The sequence below is a fragment of the Dromaius novaehollandiae genome, chromosome 1 (genome assembly GCF_036370855.1).
Source record: "Dromaius novaehollandiae isolate bDroNov1 chromosome 1, bDroNov1.hap1, whole genome shotgun sequence".
NCBI classification, from domain to species: domain Eukaryota; kingdom Metazoa; phylum Chordata; class Aves; order Casuariiformes; family Dromaiidae; genus Dromaius; species Dromaius novaehollandiae.
The window spans coordinates 77,420,842-77,442,962 of record NC_088098.1 but is presented as its reverse complement, the minus strand read 5'-3'; the positions used below and the strand labels follow the sequence as shown (position 1 = coordinate 77,442,962).

Below are 22,121 nucleotides of genomic sequence, written 5' to 3'. Positions count from 1 at the left end.
CTGGCGGGGAGGAGAGGCTGGGGCAGAGCAGGGTAAGGTGCGGCAGGTGGCGGCGGAGCCGCTTCCCCGGCGGCGCCTCCTGCCCGGCTTCAGCCGGCAGGAAAGGATGCAAAGTGGGGGTAGGACCCAAATTCAGAGGTGTTTTGCCCCGTCTTGCCGCGGTGAGAGGGCTTAGGCTTGCGGTGAGGCTAGGTACCGGGAGGAGTTTGCTCAAGGCTTAGGCATGTGTGTAGGTGGCAGGAGAAAAGCGCTGCGTCAGTTGTGCAGATGACAAAGTATTCGGGGGGGAGGGGGAGGGAAAAAAAGAGGGGGGGATGGTGTCATGGTATGATAGTAAGTCTTCGCAACGGGTTTGGCACTGCTTAGTTCCTGCCACATTAGCAAAGCCATAGATTTTTTTTTCCAAGCCCACTGAGGCAGAGATGAGGCAAACTCAGCCATAGGAAGGTGGTTGGTGATGTCACAAGTTTGGTCTTTTCAATAAAAGCAATAGAGAAGGGTCTCCCTCACTATATATATTAGGAGAAGCTTCTGCTCTTCACAATAAAAAGAGCAGCAAGGGAGAAAAGCACCTGCTTTAAAAACCCTTTATTTAACACTAACATCTGCTGCACGCGAATAAAAACTCTTTAGGGCTGGATTTCTTTTGAAAAGTATTTCTTTTTTTGATTTATTTCACTTATTTTTTTCTGTTTTCTTAAGGATAGAGAATAGTTTTGGAAGCGGTTGCTGAGAAGATCAGCCAGGGTGATCTCTGAGAGGCACAGAGGGCTGTAACTCAAGGAAAAGGTGAAGTAATAAATTGTGAAGAAAGTTCAGTATTCCAAGTTTATAAAGGCTATTTATTTTTCCTGAGTCTGTAAGATTTTTTTTTTTTAATTTCTGGGGGAAAGGAAATTCTAAAAATATTTGATGGGCGTTTTACCATTAACACCAGCAATAGAGCTATGAGTGTGTGGGGGGCTGTTTTCGGGGGATGTCACAATTATTTTTAATTAGTCGAAAAGGCAATGTAAATCAAAGAAGCCTATTAGCTATACATTTTAATTTATAGGTGCACAAGGGATTTATTTACAGCATAAACGATTTAATGTTTTCAGCATGATTTCTATTTCAGTTCTTATGTTTTCGGTTTTATTTGCCTGTGTGGTATGAAATTTGGCTGACTAGCTGGGGTTTTTTAATTGTGGCAGCAAGTATCGTTTAACGCAAAATAACCTGCAGGTATGAAAACGGTTCGCTCGCAACTAAACTTTCCTCAGAAAGCGTTCTGTAAAACGGGGCGAGGATGAGAAGGAGTCACCACCCACCACACCTCAGTGTTTTGTTGCGGCTTGTGAGGGCGCTGGGAAGCGGTTTGCTGTAAACCAGGCTGTCGGTGGCAGTAACCGATGACCCCTGCGTACCTGCTGGCGGTGGGGACGGCGGCGGCAGCGGACGGGTCCCGCCCGCGGAGGTGTCCGCGGGGCGCGGAGCGGGGCTGTGTGCGGAGTGCGCTGGCGGGGATGCTGCCGAGGGGGAGCCTGTGTCCCCCAGGTGTTTATTGCTGCCGGAAAACACCTGGGCAGGGCCAAGGAGTGCAGGAAAACCCATCCTCTATTGTTACACAGTTTCTCAGAAGATTGGTTTACAAATTATTTCCATTTGGAGAGAAGAAGAAAAAAAAAAAAAAACTGGCCACGGGGGAGAGGGAGAGGGAGAGGGGCATCAAAAAAACACAGGCTTTTCTCCCCATACGTTACTTCATAATAACCCGGGGCAGTTTCTTGCGCGGGAAGGATGTATAAAGGGGCGGATTGTGTTACCTTTGGTTTTTTACATAAGTGTTTTCCTGTGATGGAAAATTCGGCCGTTGCCTCGGCGGGGGAGAAGCGCGGGGCTGCGGGGCGCGGGGCGGCGGAGGGGCGCACGGGGCTGCCGGCGGAGGGGCCCAGCACCCACTGCCGCCGCCCCTCCGCCGCCGCCCGCCTCTCGTAACCCGACGCAGATACTCGCAACGGCCCGGCCTCGGTAGACTTTCGCGGAGGCGATAAGTTGAAGGGAGCGCAAGAGGGAAAGGAGGAGGAAAACTTTCCACTGATTTATTTTTTTGGCCAGCAGCGCCTGTGTGCACAGACTGCGAGTCCTTCCCCCCAGCCCTCCCCTTTAGACCCCCCCCCCCCGCCTCCCCTTTACTAGCATACAATTAACATCGTTAGGAATCAGCCCCGCAGCTAATAGGTGAACTCGCGACGATCAACGGTAGGTGTGTGAAAGGAAAGGCGGCAACGATCCCAGCCTAGGCTTTTGGGCTTGAACTGAAAAGTGCCCCGCTGATGGGGGATCGCCCTTTTCACCGCGCTGCGGCAGGGGAGGCGCTGACCTAGGGGTAAACACGAAGAGGGAGAGGGAGAAGAGCCCTGCTGCAGAAGATGAGAAGAGCTTGGCGGGAGTCCTTGGGGTCTGCTGCGTGCATGTACTGCCGCGGGTGTTTCCCTTTCTTCGCTCCGTTTTGATTCCGGTCCTGGGAAGCGCTGATTTCTAGTCTCTTTTTTTGGCTGCGGATATCCCGCGCTGGGCTCTCGCTCGCTCCGCACATGTTCCTAGGGCGCCATCTCTTTGCAAAACCCTCCGTCCCCCTGCAGGTCTCCCAGAGGCTGCTCCGGAGCGTGTGAACATTGCAGGCTCCAGCCCAATCCAACCTGCACAGCCAAGCATGCTTCCCAGCCTCTGAGCTTCCCCGGGCTACTGCTCCTCTTAGACCTCTCTGGCTTTCCAGCTTCACAACACACTTTTGCTTGAGTTCACTTTCCTTTGACACAGTGTGGACCCAACTCTGCGGAAGCGACGGACGTAAACCTGATTTTTTTCAGAGGTACAGACAGATATATAGATGCGTTTCTCCCTGCCTCTATGCTTGTGCGTTTGTGTGTGTATGTGTGCGCCTGTTTAGGGAAGAGGATAGCTAAGCTGACTTTTGGGAACCTTTCCTTATCTGAAAAGAGGGTTTGCCTTGTAACGTAAAGCCCTGAGCCAGCCGCTTTCCAGGCTAGAGTTGAACACGGCGCAGGGAGACAAACGGAGACGCGCCTTAACCCGATACAAATGTGAGCTGGATTTTTTTAACAATATTAAGAGAGATCTTGCCTCCACGTAGCTTTAGAGAGAGAGAGGCAGGCTGCAAGGAAGGGAGAGGACGGAACAAAGTTTGGAAGGAGGGAGCCGCTGCCGAGAGTTCAGAAAGTTTGTTTTTCCTTCACAGTCTCAGAGCTGGTGCAGCCGAAAGCAGGGACCGTTTGGGAACGGCGCTGGCGCATGTGTCGCTCGGAACTGATCTTCCTTTCCTTGCAGGTTTTAAGACCCGGAGGATACAATGTTCACTAAACTCTTCCAGCAGTGGAGTTTCGCAGTGTTTCTGCTGAGCTATTCCGTGCCCTCTTACGGGAGATCAGTGGAGGGGATCAGCCGCAGACTGTGAGTTTCCCTTTTCTCGCTTTGATCCTTATGTAAGTGGGGAGGAAGGTCGGGGGGGACACAAACCCGTGGGCCCGCAAGGCGAGCGCTTGTAGCGGGAGCAGCCCGGTAGGTTTCCCAGCCTCCAGCAGGGCTCCCCAGCGCAGTTCGGCACGGGAGGGGCTCCGGATTTACCTGCCCCCAGGTGCTCTTGTCACTGTTTTTGTCCAAGTAGCAGGTAAAGGGGCTTCTGCAAGCAGCCACTTGCACCAGGCAAAGGACACTTTTCAGTTCTCTGACCTTATAAAACTTTTGGACAAGGGAATGCTGAACTTGAGGGTGCCTTCTTGGTGTGGGGAGCAGCAATACAGCTGTACGTTTGCCCAGCATACAGTGTTGCCTACATACCTTTCTGCACCCTGGGGGAGTCCTAGGAGGGAGCATCCTGTCTTATCAAACTTCTGTATGGTAGATACTGTACTATATACCCTTTTACACCCTGGCATGGAGCCAATATTGATAAGGTTAGTGAAAATACACGGTAGTTAGGGCCATCATGAAACTGAAGTACTTAGCAATTTATTTGGATTTCTGCCCTATTAGCAATAATTTTTCCACTGGGAGTCCAGTATCTGACTTGGAGGCAGAAGCATGTTTTTGATAAATGATAATGTAACTTAAGAGATTCTGTTCAGGAAATGACCTCTTTGCCTCTTCCAAAATAATCAACATGGCTCATACTAACATCCCCTAGGCAAAGTGCAGCAGAGAAAAAACTGGTCTGATGTAGGAGCAATTGTCTCACTCATGTAGCTCACTGGATCTCTGTGGGCAGTTCAGTGGCGGACTTGCATCACATTTTCTAAGGAAGGAACCCTTCAGTCTCTACTGAGGAGGCCTGTGTTTTTATTAAGTGCAAAAGGGAGTCAGGAGAAAGAGGATTAGAAAATCCAGTCACACCATACAGGGCAGCGTGACAGAGGAAACTTAACTCCAGATAGGTTCTCTGGCAGCTGTTTCATTATGTATATAAGGACAAGCGCTCCAGATATCTCTTCCTCTGCCATTCAAGCAACAAAAATTCCCCCAGGTGAAGTGACTTCAGACATGCCTGAACTTTGGTACCAAGTGGAAAGCTATTATAAATCTCCTACAGCAAATTTTGTAGGACATTGTACTGATGATAATGCAACTGTGTATTCTTCCCAGTCCATTAACATTTGTACTCCTGCAAACTACCCTTGAACTATTTCTTTTGTCTGAGACTCTTTTCTTCTCTTTGTCTGTACAGAGAACCCAACAAATAAAAAAATGAAAATAATTGAAGTACAGTCTAATACTGTATTTCTTTGGCTAAGAAACTCTGAATTGGAGCTAAGCCAAGTTTGTTAGAAAGTTTAGATTTGCAAAGAAATACTCTTTCTCTTTTTTAAGTTAGGGTTGTTATAACCCTTGGTTTTAAAGGTCAAGATTAGAGGTCTTCCCACTATCCCTATTCTATCCTGACAGAGGGAAGAAAAGTGGAAGCTAAATAGTCAAAAAAGCATTTCTCAACTCCCTCTTTGCCATGGCGTGTAAAACACACACAAGAACCAGTTAGCTGTCAGTTAGTGGCATTCACGTAGTTTTGTTTGTGGGCACAGCACAAACACAGACACCACACTCAAACATGTGTCCTGTTTTAATATCACCACAAACCATTCCTAGAGTTAATGGTTAATAACTCACTTAAGCCTAGAGATTTTTTTCTCAGTCAAAGGAAGGCTTAAACCAGTAATGGATGAAAATACTGAAGGACATTATTATAGTCATGAAAAAAAAAAGGCAAAATGCCACAGGCCTAGTTTTACAGACCTTACTAAGGCAAATCTCCTATGGAAAGCTATCTACTATTATAAACTGCCCCCAGAAAAAAGTGCCAGACATACTATTTGTTATAGAAATGCTTTAGCTGCTAAAGATCTTTTGAAAAACCCAGTAATGTTTCAAAATGAAATTAGATATTTTTATCAGTGTGCCTAGACACTGCAGCATTATGTCCCTGAATCTGCTGAAAACATTTTTCCTAATCCTGAGATAGGTTGAGCAGCTTTCATTCCCTTTGGAGCCAGTGCAAGGCAAGGGCACTCAGAGTCTTGCAAAGTCCAGACAGAAAGCTCACTGAAGCCTTTCCACTTATTTTGCTGAACTAATGATCAGACTCAACATGAATATTCAAGGATAATGACAGTAAAATAAGAACAATTCTGAGATAGAAAGCTGATGCTTGAAGAATGTTACTTCTCAGTGACACTAGATAGCTAGTGAAAAAAAAGAACAAAGAATGTATCTGAAAAGAACAAGTTATCAGGAAGTTAGTGTTTAGAAGTCAGAATGGCTAGAAGTCCTAGATTTCTATGAATTGTATTTTTCTTATAAGGAAACATTGTCTCATTTGTGAGTAGTATACTTGGATACAATAATTAGTTTGGGCACTTTGGTGAAATACAAACCATCACCATCGTCCTTCTCTCAGAAATGCCTTCCACATGTAAGCTTAGCATTTACTGCACTTGGTTTGGGGTCAGACTCTTTTTTCCTTGGATGAGAAGTGTATTTTATAGAAGGATGGAAGGGACCTCTAGTGGGTCATCTTAACCCTAACAGCTTAATATTTCTTACATATCATACCCAAAATGTGAATACAATAATTTTGGTTTCCATTGCCTCCGTACTGTGTGTGTAGGTGAGATGTTGTTGATATCTCTATTATGAAGCACTTCTTACATCAGCTTCCTTGGGCAAGCTTTTTCTCTGGTTTACAAACATAGCAGTTGTTTGAATGACTGGGCTGAGGGAGGGAGAAGGTCAGAGAGATATGCATCTACCACATCTTCATTTTAGGGAGATTTTTGATCTACAGTATACAAAGGAAATTGGTAGGCAAAATGTAATCCTCAAGTCTGGCTGAGTAATAAAAGTCATCTGAAATGTAACGCTACATAATGTTATACAATCATCTGGAATAGCAGAATGTTATTTGGGGCCAGACTTGATGCTAGATATCATACAGACATTTAAACAGAAACCCACCCTCTTTGGCACACTAACCTTCACACGTCAATCCATGCATTATTTTGGAAATGCATACTCACACAAGATGTATGTCCTGTAATGCTGTTTGACTGTCTTGTGTGTATTGGAACCAAATCTTTAGGTTTCAACTCTGTAAAATGGAATAACTTTTCAATCAAGAGTCCTTTAATAATAGGCTTTAGAGAGACAGGATTTTGTAACAGTGGGGAAATTGACCAAATACACATTACAGGATTAAGGCAGCTTTAGGTTGTCTGTGATAAAAGGAATTATTCTTGATAGTTTACAAGAGGCAGTAGGAAAGCTTTGCTCATCACATGAGGCATACTATTTTAAACTCAGTAAAGCACTAAGATTTTGTGTTTTTTTTTTTTTTTTTTTTTTTAAGTAGAAGAGTGAAAGGAGAAACCTTCCCCATTTCCCATGGAAATATCCTGGGAAAATAGAGTTCTGAAGCTAGGAATGTAATTTGGGTCACAAAGGATAGATTGAGGAACAGCACAAAAGTATGCCATGCAGAAGAGTCCAAGGTGCTAGCTTTATTAACATACTTGCAAATCAGACTGACCTTAACAAGAAGGTGGTTAGAGAAGGCTGTTGGAGAGCTTCAGTAAGTATACTGGTCAAAACAGTTCTCCTAGGGGAGATCCTGAGCTTGTGTTAATGGTTACAGCTGCACTGAAGAGAATGAGAGAATGAAACAATATGGATTCAGCTCAGTATTATCACATTGTATTTTTGCTTAGAGTCATTGAATGGAAAGGCATATCCTTGCCCTAAAGTCTGAAGTCATCTGAAACTCATCTGATTTGAGGATATGTAAAAGACGGACAATATTTGGTGAGGGGTGTGCTCACAAACCTTTTGAGCATATGTAGGCCTGATTTTGAGCAAGTATGCCCACTGTATCATTTTATGTGAAAACTACACTCATCTTTCCATCTCATTTTGGAGTGAGGGAAAGCTGGTGTTTATATCTGATTTTTGCACTAAGTTATGACCACTTTAACCTAATACTCACAAAGTGCAGATTTACAAAGACAAAAAATGAAGGGGATACTCTTAAACCAGTGCTATATGAAGTTGCCAATTTCAAACAGCTCAACTGCTGGTCAAATCACAAATCTAAAGTGTTTGGCTGAAGAGATTGAGAAAGATAAACTACAGAACACTTCCAATCATTTGGCATACCATCTTTGTCCACCACATCTTGAAACCTGGTAACATAGCAGAATGATTAGAGATGGGATGGAAGGAAGAAATATTCACACACACTGTTGTGTGTCATCTCCCGTTTCACCCACATTCAGAAACAACTGTGTATCCAGCTAACTGACCAAATCATTATATGACAGACAAGGCACTGAATTCATTTTCTTTGGCTAGTAAGGATCCAGTCACATACAGTACCCTGATACAAGATGAGAGGATACATAGCCAATCTCAGCACAGTGAAGTAGGGCAATTGGAAGCATAAACTGTATTATAGCATTCATGGTAACATAACTAAAACCCCCACCGTGCACTGTTGCTGTGGTTCACAGTGCAGCTGTACATCCATCCCACAGCAAGGAAAAAGTGTGTATTTTTTCACAGCTATTTATTATCCAGGTGCCACTTTTATCTTCTGTCCCTAAAAGTTTCACACCTTGTTTGCCAGTACAACCTCTCATCTCCCAGTTTCCTCAAGAACTAGACAGATGTTAGTGAATCAAAATGTCACAGCAGCAATGGTGAGTAAATGAACTCTGAAAGAGCACCAGAAATCTATTCAAACAAACCAGGATACTCTGGAGGAAGATCCAGTGAGGAGAGCTAGTGTAAGACCCTAAGAGCACAGAACACAACAAATTCAGGCCCAAAAGTTCACCCTTAAAGGAGTATCAAGAAGGCATCTGAAACCATAATTAGACACAGGTGGTTAAGCAATAAAATCAGCAGGCGCAGCTGAAGCTCATCACTGCTGATGCTCAGGCTGCCTGTCTGGATATCTCATTATGGACTGAAGTGCCTATGTTTTAGGCACCCAAATCTGAACATGTTTCCATCACACTCCAGCAATTGCATTTATTTAAATTTAGAACTGAAATGCACTTTTACGTATTTATTTATATTTTTTAAGTACGTGACTGAGCAGAAGAAAATTATTAGAGTGGTGCTGTATAAACACCACTTCCGGCTTCAGTATTTTTTCCCTCTCTTGTTTGACTGCAGTGCTCCACTATCTGACCCCCTAGTTCTCCTGTCTCTGGCAACTGCCTTCCTGGTTTTACTGCCTGAAGTGTGATATATTAAGAGTTTAAATGCTTTCCTAGAACAGAGTGGTGACTAATCCAGCCCCAGGTCTGGTGGTGTATGATCAGTCAGCTGTGAATTGTTAGTGGCTTAGGTCTTTCCCTTCTCTGCAGGGAGCAGCTACTCTAAGAAGCAGAACTTGCTCCAGCAGTCTGACTTAGCTTGATGTCCCCAAGCTGGAGAGCTGGTACATGGTCACTGAGGCCACCGCTGTCCGAGGAGAGAGGAGTTGTTCCAAGCACTGGCAATAACCAAATTCTAAATATCTTTTTTTCCCTTCTGCTCTTCTCTTTCTTTAGCAAAAGGGCTGTATCAGAGCACCAGCTGTTGCATGACAAAGGCAAGTCGATCCAAGACTTACGAAGAAGAATCTTCCTTCAAAATCTAATTGAAGGGGTCAACACTGCAGAAATCCGTGCGACTTCGGAGGTTTCACCTAACCCTAAGCCCGCTACCAACACAAAGAACTATCCCGTCCGGTTTGGCAGTGATGATGAGGGCAGATACCTAACTCAGGAGACAAACAAATCACAGACCTACAAGGAGCAGCCCCTGAAGGTATCAGGAAAGAAAAAAAAAGCAAAGCCTGGAAAACGTAAGGAACAAGAGAAGAAAAAGAGGCGAGCCCGTTCGGCTTGGATAAATCCTGGCATGTATGGAAGTGGTATGACAGAGAGCCCGCTCTTGGACACTTCTGCTACTACACATGATCACACTTTAAGGTAACTCTGCAATATCCTTTCCAGGGGGATACTGTATGTTTACTGAAGTTGTTATGCTGCTGTGCATGAGGTCAAGGCCTCACTCAGTCCTGGAGTATTAGCACACATTTTTGCTCATAACAAGGCATATAGCTTTTCAAGCAGTGTACAGTCTTAAAGTGCTTTCTGAAGGTAAGTATCCTTTCCATTTTGCACTGCTAATTTTCATGCCAGAAATAAACATTTTACCTTTGGCCACACAGCCACTCACTGCCACAGCAGGGTAAAGCTCACGGCCCTACCTCCTCCAAGACAATCTTGTCTTCCTTTCCTATGACCACCAATCAGAGTAAACTACTTATGGCCAAAATGAGCTTCTGGAAACTGAGTTTTTAGGCAAAATAAAGTTATTTCTGCTAAAAGAATACACATCATAGGCATTAAAATCTCCTGTACTGTTTTTATGTAGTATCTCTCACTTCAGATCTCGGTCCCATGTTTGGGCCTCAGCAGATTGAAAGCTTCAAGTTTTATTTAAAGCTCTTTAAAACTCTGCATCTATAAAATGGCAAAGTTTTCTTTCCTCTCTCTCAACACCCCCCTTTTTGGCAACTTTCCTACCCTTACTTTACAGTTTTTCATTTTACTGTTTAACCTTAGGGGAGAACACGGAAAATTTCTCTCTTAGTAATATCTGCAAACAACGCAGACCAGCCTTTTGCCATAAAATTTTCCCTGCCATTAGGACTTTTTAATTCAGCTCCATCTTTTTGCCAGCTTGTGAAACAATTACGTTGCTGCTGAAAAATGTTGAGCATTGCTTTTGGAGAGAGACGTGCTTTCCTCCTGTATGAGAATGAAGGGTTTTCAGGGCAGCAGTGAGCTGGAGTCTGAAGACTAGGTAACCCCAGTGACTCGTCCACTTGAGGTCATCTGAATTTGAATGGAGGTCTGAACACCTGGAGACAAAACCAAGCAGTAGATCCCTCAATTCTCCTCAAAAGTTTACATTTCCAACAGCAGCCCCTCACCCCTTTTTCTCTCCTGCCTTCCACTTTGGCTGAATAGGGACTTAATAGAAGGGCCTTGCTCACAGTAAATACCTTAGGAAGAGATGCCAACTGTGGGATTTACTAAAATTCTTCCTTAGGTTAAGCTTTACGGGCCCTCAGTTTGCAATGTGCTCCATCACCTCAACTTCTGCTGGCATCTGTGGGAGTTACTGGCATTGACCTCCCAGCCTCACTGGGAGGCGTTCAGTGTTCCTGACCATAAACCATTTAGTGCAACTTCAGCAGTGAGCAGTGAGGTAACGGAGGCTGGTTTTGATTCAGTGTCTTAGGAAAGGCATGTTCCGAGGCTTCTGTCAGGAGATGCCTGAAGTTTCAACAGATGTTAAGAAACTATGGTGGTGAACAAAAAGCTCCTGCCCTCAGCACGCAGAAATCTTAAATGTAGGGAAAAAACATCCAAAGGCATTTTCAGTGTTATTTGTTTTTATGACTATTTCTTTTGTTGTATATCCAGTGGGATTGGTAAATTAGCTACAAATACAATCCTCTAGATTTTCCTCATTTAGACTATATGTTTCAAACACATTTGGATGGCTAAAGGCAGTCAGCCTTACAGTCCAGTCCAGACTTAATTTTACCCCCCTGACATTACTGCCCAAGTTGCAGTTTTACTCCAGGGGGAAAGACAGTTTCCTAGGGCCATGTATGTATTTCAGATACTTAATTGAAGATGATTAAACAAAGAGAAATTATAAAACAGGAATTCAAAATTCCTCCTTCACATGTATAGAGCATAATGTGCAGATTCAGCTCTTAGGAAATGGCTAGTATATCAGGCTATACATATCCCAGTAAGCTGGCAAAAAGGTATTGTTTCTAAAATTTAAATGTAGACAAGTGCCAGGTCCCCGTGTATTTTAGATAGAAGGAGTCAGGTTCGACACAGTTTTCCATGCTATTATTGGGACAAGATGGGCAAGCACATCTTAGCTGGGATGACCACATCTGAGTGAGGTTCGTTCCACAGATGTATGGAGCTGAATCAGGAACTTCTGCTCTATCTGTTGGCTGGGGATGAGGAAGGCATATCCAGTCAGGATATCCATTTGTTACATCAACAGAAGCTGCTTTTGTAGCACCTGTAAAGCTAGCTGCAGCTCGGAAGAAGCACCACTACATTACGGTGAAGAAATGGATATGCATCATGTAGCAAGGCAGATGTTGAGGAAGTGCAAAGATAAACTTTGAGTCTGCTTTTCACAGCATCACTCTGCTTCCTTCCTCTTCAACAGGCTGAACTAAAATCCTCATGCCAATTCCCTCCATCATCCCAAAATCTTGGGCTCAGGTCAGAACAAAGACTGAAACTGACCTGCTCTCTAGATCATTTGTCTTACTACAGGAAGTATCTCAAAGAAGCAGCTATCTTGCAGTATCTGGGACCAAAATCACAGAAAGAAGCCTGCAAGTTATTGGTGATATGGAGGCCATCCAAAAGCTGTGTTTTAGCTCAAACTCTAAAATAAAGCCTTAATCCAAATCAGAGTGAAAATGTCACTGTCTTGAAAATAGGCCTACGTAGTGCAGACTCCCATATACAGTTGTGCTGCATGAATTATGCAACCATCATTATACATATTGTAATATATGCTGAATATTAGTATTGCTAGTTAATTACAAAGAAGCTTCATGCTAACTTTTCCATTCTAGGCACTTAAAAAATTCTTTCTCACAGACATTCCAACTATTTTTCCATTCCAACTGAATTTAACCGTTATTACCCAATTTCCTGAAAAATCTTTCAAATGAGTAGACCGCCTAATGTTAAATGTAGTCCCACTTTCAATGTGCACATTAAGAAATCCTTAAATTCTCAAGAATTTGGCATTTTTGTGTCTCTCACCCACACACTTCTGCAATGTGGACCACCACCTACAGCTTTGCTGATGAGTCCAGCAACATAGCAAATCATACTCTGTCCTATAGTTCCACATTCTACCCCACAGCCATTTCCAAGGAAAGCTATATACGTTACAGAAATGTACTGCACACAGTGATAGAAGGGGAAAAAGCCCAACACTTCAGTATTTCCTATGGCACAGCTAGAAAATAATTTAAAATATCATATTGTAATGTAAGTAATATACTGACAGAATGGGAGCAGATCCTGCTTTTGTTCTCATAAATTCACAAAGCAGGGAGGATTACAGAATTTACACCAGTCTGTCAGCAATCCTTAGAAAACTTCCAAATTTTAGGAGTATATAGAGGAAGATGCTGAATGTTTCAGCTTTGGTTGAGCACCACAGGAGTTGCGAATACTCAGAACTTAACATGAGATGCCTATTTTCTTTCAGGATCAAGCTCTTTGTCTGACAAATACAAAATTACAGGACTGTAGGTTTTTCATTCATTCGATAAGCAATGAGAGAAACATTCAGTCAAGCGTTAGTTCAAGACCTGAACAGACTTTACTGAAGAGAAATTCATGTACAAGTCAGGATAGTATATCTCTAAAATAAACAGCCTTTTGTCTCATGGGTGGTCTATACTGGGGAAGATAGCCCGAAAGACCACCATGGGACAGGTTTAATTGGAAGCCTGATTTCACACCCAGGCAACTAATACAACAGCATGAGTACCATGAAGAGGAAATAAGGATTTTTATCTTTCTTCCTTAAAACCAGATTTCTCATTTCTCCCACTATATTTTTCTTTTTAGAGCTTGGCCTATTTGTTACAGGTTGATACGATCTTTTACCCAAAGCACTCAGGAATCTTCTTGCATAAGGTCTTAAGGAAGCCAAAGCCTCTTGGTATTTCTCTGAGAGGAAAATGTAGTGGAACATATGGCCTCAGTTTCATGACAGACTGCAGATCTTACTGCTAGCTGTATTTAATTGAAAGCAATATAATAGAGACTTTAAAAAGATGTCTAATACCTTATCACTGTTAAACTAGACTTGGTAGTGCAAAATTTTATTAGCAAGGCATACCCCTTATCTGTGGCAATCTTACCATTATTTTATGTCCATGTATTTGAAGTGAAAATTATCTTTTCTACTTTTTTTATCCTTTTCTTCTCTTTGCAGGAGGCGCTGACATTTTCAGCAAGAGATCTTTGGAAGACATATTGCAGTATTCTGTAATAGTGAACATATGGGAAGTATTAAAATATTTATTACCTGTAAATATTGTAAATGCTAAGAATAAAACCTTTTCCCCCATTTCTCTCTGAAACTGCACATTTGTTGTGAATTTTCCTTTTTTTTTTTTTTTTTTTTTTTTTTTTTGGCTAAGGTTAAGACAATTATTATTGTCACATTTACCATAATTTATTTTGTTGACTGGTGTATTTATTTTGTGAAAGTATCTTGGTGCTGCTGACTTTCTATATTTTTTGTAACATAATGCACTTTAGATATACATATCAAGTACATTGATAACTGACATAAAATGTTCCTGTTTTGTGGTTGACTTCAATGAATGCCTACATACAATTGTTCAAACTGATTTTCCTTTGTGCATGTAAAATAGCAGTATTTTAAAATTTGTAAAGAATGTCTAATAAAATATAATCTAATTAAATCATGACTCAGAAGGAGAAATGTGTCCTTTAGGAATATCAAGAGCAGGAACACCATTTTTTTTCTTCACTACATTTGAAAATGGTTTTAAATTTAATATGTTTACATTGGTTCAAACTCTTACATTTTCACATTAGCTTTTAGTTAAAAATCATTATATAAACATATTTTGTTCCAGTGTTTTATTTCAGGGCAGCTGAGCTGCTGAACAACCTGGGGGTACTGCCATGTAGCTTAGACTCTGCTGCAGGAAAAACATTACTCCCAGCCTTTCCAGACCCTAACCATGCAAAGGCTGAAGTGTTCCACTCTCCAAATGAGATGATGTGAAAACCAGTCCCAGGGGCTGCATCACTTACTGCAGTCTTGGAAGGTGCTCACATGTCACACCCCGTAGTCTTGTGCAGAAACGGATAGATGCTCAGTATCCTCTGCTCCCACCAACTTCACTAGGAGACAAAAACGTCTACCGTATAAGTGGAGAGTCTCAGCTCTTTGTACTTTGGGGTCACCTTATGTTAAAGTGAGAAAAAAAAAAGAGAACATTTATTGGGTGAATACATAAGGAGAAAAAAAATCAGAAATTGCAATAGGTACCAATAGGCACTGTTACATTGCGTGATTTGCCTTTCCCCTCTCTCACCCCCAAGATGCATCGTATTGCTCTGTTTCTGAAAAACATCTGCATTAATTTTAATTCTGCCCTTACACACACAGTTAATGGCAGTTAAGCAGGAGGCTATCTTCATTATTTAATAGCCAATAGCTGCAGAAAATAACAGAAGAAAGTTATGATCTCCTACCATTCTTTTAAAGTGAACATGAGCCCTGCTTCCTACCCTCTGTCCTGACACATATTCTCCTTGACTACTGCCCACATATGAACACAATTAACACTACCCCCCACCTAAGGGTTGGGGGCAATCTGAGGAAAGGAGGTTATTTTACAAAGATATCTGTACCTGGTAAAGTCCTACAGAATTCCCCCCCCCCCCCCCCTTCAACATCAGCAACATTAGAAAAATGCATGCATGGAAAAATACGTTATGAATCCTGGGAATTTTAAGACAATTCTTGTAATTGTTGCTCCATTCTGTAGTTGCCAAGCTTCTCTTTTCATTCTTCGTTCCTTTTTTTAAAGTGCCATCCTTTTCCATTGCCAAATACAGCCATCATATGATATGAAACAGATGTCTTTCTGTTCTCTCTACCCAATCTTGCAGAGAACTACCTCCAAGAAAACATTTGAAGCAACAAAATTTGAGAAAACCTCCCTCATCCACTTCTCTGAAGTGTGAAATTCAATGCTTCATTATGTCCAGTTAGTTATTACAACCACCGAGCACCAAGCACCAAGCACGTGCATTCTTTGTTTCCTTTTCAGATCAAAAAAGCTGTATGTGACAAAATGTAGCACAACTTCAGGGTTGCATTAAAGAAAAAGCCATAGTTGCTGCACATTTTTAACTTGGCCTCCTTGTACATCCTGCCTATTTATAGTATTCAGTTAGTTCTTGGATTTGTACAACTGAAGTTAACTGCAATACATTCAGAAGATGATTTTGTGTCTCAGGATTACCAGTATATCCCAACTGGAACAAAAATCTAAAGCTGCAATGGGCAGAGGCAGTTTATCTTAATCAAAAAGAATGATTCTTGGCAGAAAGAAGCACAGGGAGCATAAGACAAAAGCACATACCCAAATGTTAACCCTTGGCTCTATAAAATTGGCCACTTAATAAAATAAGGCCCAGTTCTGAAGTGCCTCCAGTTTCCCCCAGATCTGTATACTGTCCATTAAGGGCTTGCAATTATTTTCCCATTTACAGGCTTTTATAAAGTTTGCTATTATAGCAAATTTAAGCAACAGTCCTGTTTTTCTTATAGAACATTACAGGCTTCATAAAAGCTATCTATGGATCCTGTAGTTAACAGACTATGGTTTGAAAGACAATGCTGTAGACTGTTGGATTTTACTCTGCAAAGCTGAATGCAAGTTTTTTGAGCTCCCAGTTTGCAGGCAAATAAATCCTGAAAACCTTTATTTCTGAGACAAGCTACATCAGCTTTGTCTTTCTAACTGTGGGAGACAAAAATGTTCCAGAGAAATCAATTTCCCAGAGAGTTCAAGCCCAACTATATAACTTGATCTGTAAGATGTCTCAGAGACCCTGCACTAATCTGGATTTATCCTGATATTTTCTTATATACATCACATCACACATCAAATGTAAGGTATGTTCGTTCCATTGGAGAAAAAGTTGGTGCTAGAATTTCAACTTTTGCATTGTATGACATCTTGAAAGATGTAAGGCCTGCACTTTACACTAGTGCATGTCTGCACACTTAATGTTGTATGTTGCACATGTGCATACCTAAGCACACTTAAAATGGACATCTGACCTCTCTGCTTACACATTACAGTCAGGGCTAAGAAGACATGATCACATGTTACTGTTCCTATTTCACCCACCTATTTTCTCTTCCCTCTCTCTCCCCACGTTTTCTCTCCACCTCCGGCTCCCCATCTCTGCTTCAGTCCTTCTTCTCCATCAAAAGCAAATCCAGCTCTTGACATTTCATCCAAAGTGAGCCTCTCTTCCCTCTCTTTGGTTTACTTTCTCTACTCTCACCATTCTTGCCATGGTTTCTCTCCTCCTCCTTCTCTCTCCATACCCAAAGTCCTTTGAGCTCTGCTTCTCCTGGTCCTCACCATCCCCGGCCACACTCCAGCTTTCCTTCTTTTTGCCCTGCTTTACCAGCTTCAGTGTCCTTTGCCAGCCTCCTGGCCCAACAAGTCTCTCCTCCCCAAACTGGCTCACAGGCACTGCTTTTGTCTTTCTCCAAACTCTTCATCCCAGCTTTTCTCCTACTTGGTTATCATCTTCTCTCAGCATTCACACTAGCCTCCTTCTGCACTCTACCCACCTGCCAGCAAGAGAACAAGCCAGAGCACAGCGAGAAGTCTTCCTCCTTGCAGTTGCTATGTACAGCGCTACTAACATTCCTTTCCCCAAACTCCTGGCTAGGCAGGCATTACCAGGAAAGCTGGGCTCCACCCTTATAGCCTTTGTGCATGAGCCTGCTCAGATAGCAGAGCAGATGCATAACCTAGCAGGACACGGGAGCTGAAAGGTGTTGGGATAGGTTTGGTCGTTTGGTAAGGCATGTGCATTTATAGTCCAGTTATGCACGACAGTGTGATCTTGCTCAGTGATGGATGTATTTCCTGATAAAACAATAAAAGAGCCTCCATTGAAGGAGTGTGGTATTTCAGAGGATTACAATGTGGCCAGGTTTTCTTCGAGGTGATAAAAGAGCTTTCTCAATGGAGAGGGCATATCCTTCCAAATTTCCATTTTCTTTCCCAAGTCACAGAGGTGCTAAAGCTTCTCAGAAGAATTTCCAGAATGTTTCTGATGTGGTCAAAACAATATCTCCTTTTTTTTGTTTTATTTTGCTTTTAAAAATGATAGGACTGTTTTGGCTGAAATTTTCCAGAAGACGGCTTGCAAATTTTCGTATGGAGAGGTTCAAAGTGAGGCAGAATTTCAAAAAAAATGACATCAGGTTGTCATACAAAGAGATAGGCAACTGCCTTGGAAAAGCACTGTGAAGTCCTCCTGCCTCGCAGCTCCAGCTGACACATTCAGAAACATTGTAACAGCCCATTTCAAGGTAGACCAACACCTCAAAGGGGAACCCATACTTGGCACCGGATAGGTGTTCTGGTCCTAAAGTAATCACCGCGCTTACTACAGTGTTTAAAAGTTGTTAAGAAACACCAGATGACGACAGTTCTTCACAGCAACTACCCTGTTGCTGGACCTCAATAACGGACCCTTTTCAAGGTCTGTGCACTTGGCAGTAGCAGTTCAGTAGCAGTAGAGTTCCACTTGCAGAGTTTGTTTCATGATCCTTTGTAAATAAAAAGACATTCATTTGGCAGTCAAGATACACACATAGAAAGGCCAACATAGTTTATGTCTATAACATGGAATGACTGAAGCTCCATGCTCTCAAGGAAGGAATTTCAAGCACAGGAACTATTTGGCTTAGTTTTAGGCATTCACAGTCTTGACATGCAGACAACACTGTTCCCAATACAACGCACCTGCAGTATAGTAAGCATGTATGTTCCCCTAGAAGTAAAAGCCTGTGCTCTCCTGAGCCACCACAGAGAACTTCACTGTCTTGCAGTAATTCAGAAAGTAGGGGAATGTTATCTGTATTTAGTTACAGTATTTGAAAGTTTAAAACTTTTTGGTTTTGGTTGTAATATCGTGCTGAGGAAAGGTTCTGGAATAATACCTCTGGAGACTGAAGGTCTTTATTTAATTGCAGAATAGATACAACACAAGTAGAAGCAGCACAAACTACCTTTCAAGCATCATACCATCACCCCATTATGAAATGGAAACCATCAGCATGAGGAATCAGGTCGTGTGAACCATATACTCATTACAGAGTACACAGAGACCATCAGAGTACTGAGACCATTGCTCAAGTTGATTAAGGGCTTCCTGAACAAACATGGGAAGAGGCACTCCTATTCTCCCCCAATTCTGACACGAGCAACACTGCAACATCTTGGGCAAGTCACTTTACTTCTTCATTCCAGTTATTATTCAAAACAAAGTCAGACCTGCCCACATTTCTAAAATGTTCTGAGATCTACCACTGAAAGGTTGTTGTGGAAGGGCATAGCATTACTGTAAAGTGCAGAGATGACCATGCTGAAAGACAGTCTCTCATCACCCATCCACCAAGATGCCTCTCTAGACATTGACTCCAGTGGAAGTTATGCATAGAACTTCCCACACAGTTCTTTGAAAATATACCCCCCAGAGTCCTCTCTTTTAATCAGTTTCCTGGACTCTTCTACTCACAACTAAAATAATTTTTTCCTATAGTTAATGTTAATTAATTTACTGTGGAAAATATCTATGATCTAACCTTCTCCATGCCCCTCCTTCCAAATGAGTTAGTGATCCAACAGAATGGTTTCCAATGCATATGCCATGGGCTGTCCTTTTCCAAGGGCTGGATCCTGTACTCTGACAAGGCAGGTGAGTACCTCTGCAACTTACAGAACACACTGCTACACTAGAGTACACATTTGCATTTTAGAAGGCATGGTTAAGGCAATTCTATGTATTGTGGGCAGGTTTCCATTAAGCAAAAGTTCAGAAAAATTGAAGATATTTTTGCCCAGTGACAACTTCAGGGTAAGTTCTATGTATGCACTAATGAAAATCCTTCATTAGCAGCAAAATATTGGAATGAACCCTTCTTACTATGAATGTGCATGTACAAGCATGTTGGGGTGGGGGGTGTTTATGTGGATTACTGCTGCTAGAATTACGTTTTATAAGATCTGCCTCTCTTAAACAGAAAACTAGGGCAAGACATAAGGAAAAAATTCCTGCCTTGTAGGCTGAATTTTCCAGTATGTATCCACATTTTCCGTTTTGTCACCACACGGAGGAGTGAAGAAGAGCCACTTTGATATATTTCAAGTTTTCAGACTGTTAGTCACTATAACTGTGTTAAGAAACTTACCCTGCTTAGTCTTTCCTTCTTTTATCCTCTTGTAGTTGAAAGGACACGGAAACACACAAACATGTCAGAGTAAATCATTGACTGCAGCTGAACTCTGTTCCCAGTAAGATCAGGTTTTTTCCTAATAATAATAAGAAAAAATAAGGAAAAATGGCTGTACACCACTTTGTCAAAGGCTCAGTCCTGAGACCTGATCAGCCCCCAATGTGAACTATGAACTGCCCCAAGGCTCCTCTGATCCAGGCTGAGCTCACAGGAGTGATGATGGAAAGCCATCGAGTAATTCCTAATTCAGGCTATCAGGGCAGTCTGCTTTTTCAATTCTGAGACAAAACAGGAAAGATCTGGTGTTTTATTGTACTCACTTAAAATGTCTACAGCTTTCAATACCAGCAGGTAAAAAATGTCTGTAAATAGATTTTTTTTCTTTCCACTTCTTGCATTGCTCTATTTTCTGTTTCAGTAATAACCCAGAGATTTAGCAGGAAAGCATATAGACTTCTTAATAAATTTTTCTTAAGATAAATTGGGCTTATCACGCTTTTGGGAAAATAGATGGGTCTTCTCACTACATAGTGATGACATTCCACTCATGCATACAAAAATTCAAGAGATGAATGACGAATCTCCTTGTAAGTCAGTAGCTATGGAAGTAGCTAACTTGGACATACCTTGACTTGACATGCTTGTTTTTTAGGGTCAAGCAGTTTGAGTTTAATAAACCAGTATAAGTCTCACATGATTGCTTACTATTGTTAAGCAAGCAAGGATTACATGGTCTCTTTGACCACATAGGGACTGTTCACATGCATGAGCTCTTGGTATTGCAGGCATCATCACAGATAGATCCTACGTTTGCTGACACTCTGGATATAGCACCTGCCCATTGCATGCAGCAAAGGCACAGCGATGCACTCACTGCAAAGCTGTGGTACCACTGAGAGGAGTAGGTGCAGAGTCACCAGCAGCAGCTGGGAAGATCTGAAGGGGCATCTTTCAGTATAACCAAGCAGCATAGGAGGGCATTACTGGCAATAAGCTGGATGACAGTCAGTTCCAATTGAGCTGCCATGAGAAACTGGCATCAGCACAAAAACTTGACAAAAATACTGTTTGTTTGTTTGGTTGATTTTTTAAGTGTGAATGATACACAAAGGGTGTTCTATAAAAGGCCTTTTCTCAAGTAGCCTAGCTGTTGTGCGATGGCTGAAGGGAGTTCCTTACAGACCAGAGTAGTTTCATTTATATTCAAAACACCAAATCATGAAAGAAGATATAGAAAATGCTATCTACGTTAATGAAATGCAGCTGACATCAATTAAAGGTTTTTTTACGTTGCACTTATTCTCACATTGGGACTGTGTACAATGGTAGGGCTAAGCAGATCCAGAGCTCTTGGCTTTGCTCAGTTTCAGAGGCTCACTATTGGCAGAGAAAGTGAACAAAAACTTAAAATAAACATAGCACAATCACTGTGACTGCATTTGAGTTACTCAAATAATGATAAGATGACATTGGGTAAATAGTTCAAGTTAAGAGCTGCTCTAACAACAGATGATCTGTCATTTATATTTAATCCATTTAAGAGATGCTTTTATCAGACAAAGATCAACCTACTGGGACCATTAATAGTTACACTTACAAAAAAAGCAAGCCGTCAGAGACCAGCAGAGACAGACAAAACAAGAGTTAGTCTCACAGTCCAAAATCACCAGTAAATTTAGAACACACTTACATGAACAATTTGCTGTGCATGTCATTATTTAAACAATATTATAGTAATAACATATGCACACATAATGAAAAACAACTACAAGGATCTAGTTAAAATTCTTTGAAAAAAGACCTCAGGAAAATGTGCTGCTCATCCTAGGTGATTTTAACATGTTAAGAGGAAAGAGAGTAATGTTGGCAAGTCGCCTAAAGCTGGAAAAGAGTGGTCTGTGATGTGATTTTCATCAGAGTCCAGGTAGAATTATATGAAACAATCTACAGTGCTATACACAATGTCTGTTAGGTATGGTGAAAGGAATGCTTGTCTGGGCTCACTATAAACAACGGGCTGAGCTTTTGTTGATGTTAACAGGAGCGATCCCTGAGGGTGCAGCACACACATGGGATGTCCTGCTGCAGATTGCATGCACCCAGTCATCATGCATACTCACACACACAGATGTATTCGGCTTGTCTGAGGGCAGCCTCTTCGTGCAATTGGAAAAAAATTATTAATAGCTGACACACAAACCAGAGGTTGATCTCACACCAGCTTCTAGGGAGCAGTCCTGCATTTCACCACCATTTTCCCTTCTGCCACTGAGCAATGCTAGCAAGAGCCAGGAATATCTCTCAGCAGATCAGATGCACAGTGATGGCAGAACAAAAGGGAAGGCTACTGATATTTCCAAGCAATAAAATGTATGTATTAAGTATCCTGATACAGTTTTCAACAACAGACT

At 42.0% G+C, this 22,121-nt stretch overlaps 1 protein-coding gene across 6 annotated transcripts; it reads left to right on the top strand.

Annotated features, from left to right (window-relative positions):
• Positions 1-536: 536 nt before the first annotated feature.
• PTHLH (parathyroid hormone like hormone) lies at positions 537-14,110 on the top strand. Of its 6 annotated transcripts, none has more exons than XM_064517368.1 (5): positions 2,275-2,368; positions 2,803-2,854; positions 3,331-3,453; positions 9,102-9,524; positions 13,609-14,110. In XM_064517368.1, the coding sequence occupies exons 3-5, from the start codon at positions 3,353-3,355 to the stop codon at positions 13,616-13,618; spliced, it is 534 nt and encodes a 177-aa protein (XP_064373438.1). In that variant the 5' UTR covers positions 2,275-2,368; positions 2,803-2,854; positions 3,331-3,352; the 3' UTR covers positions 13,619-14,110. The 6 variants fall into 6 exon arrangements, with proteins under 6 accessions (XP_025958215.1, XP_025958216.1, XP_064373438.1 ...); XM_064517372.1 differs by lacking the exon at positions 2,275-2,368 and adding an exon at positions 2,413-2,440; XM_026102430.2 differs by lacking the exons at positions 2,275-2,368; positions 2,803-2,854 and adding an exon at positions 537-789.
• Positions 14,111-22,121: the final 8,011 nt, after the last annotated feature.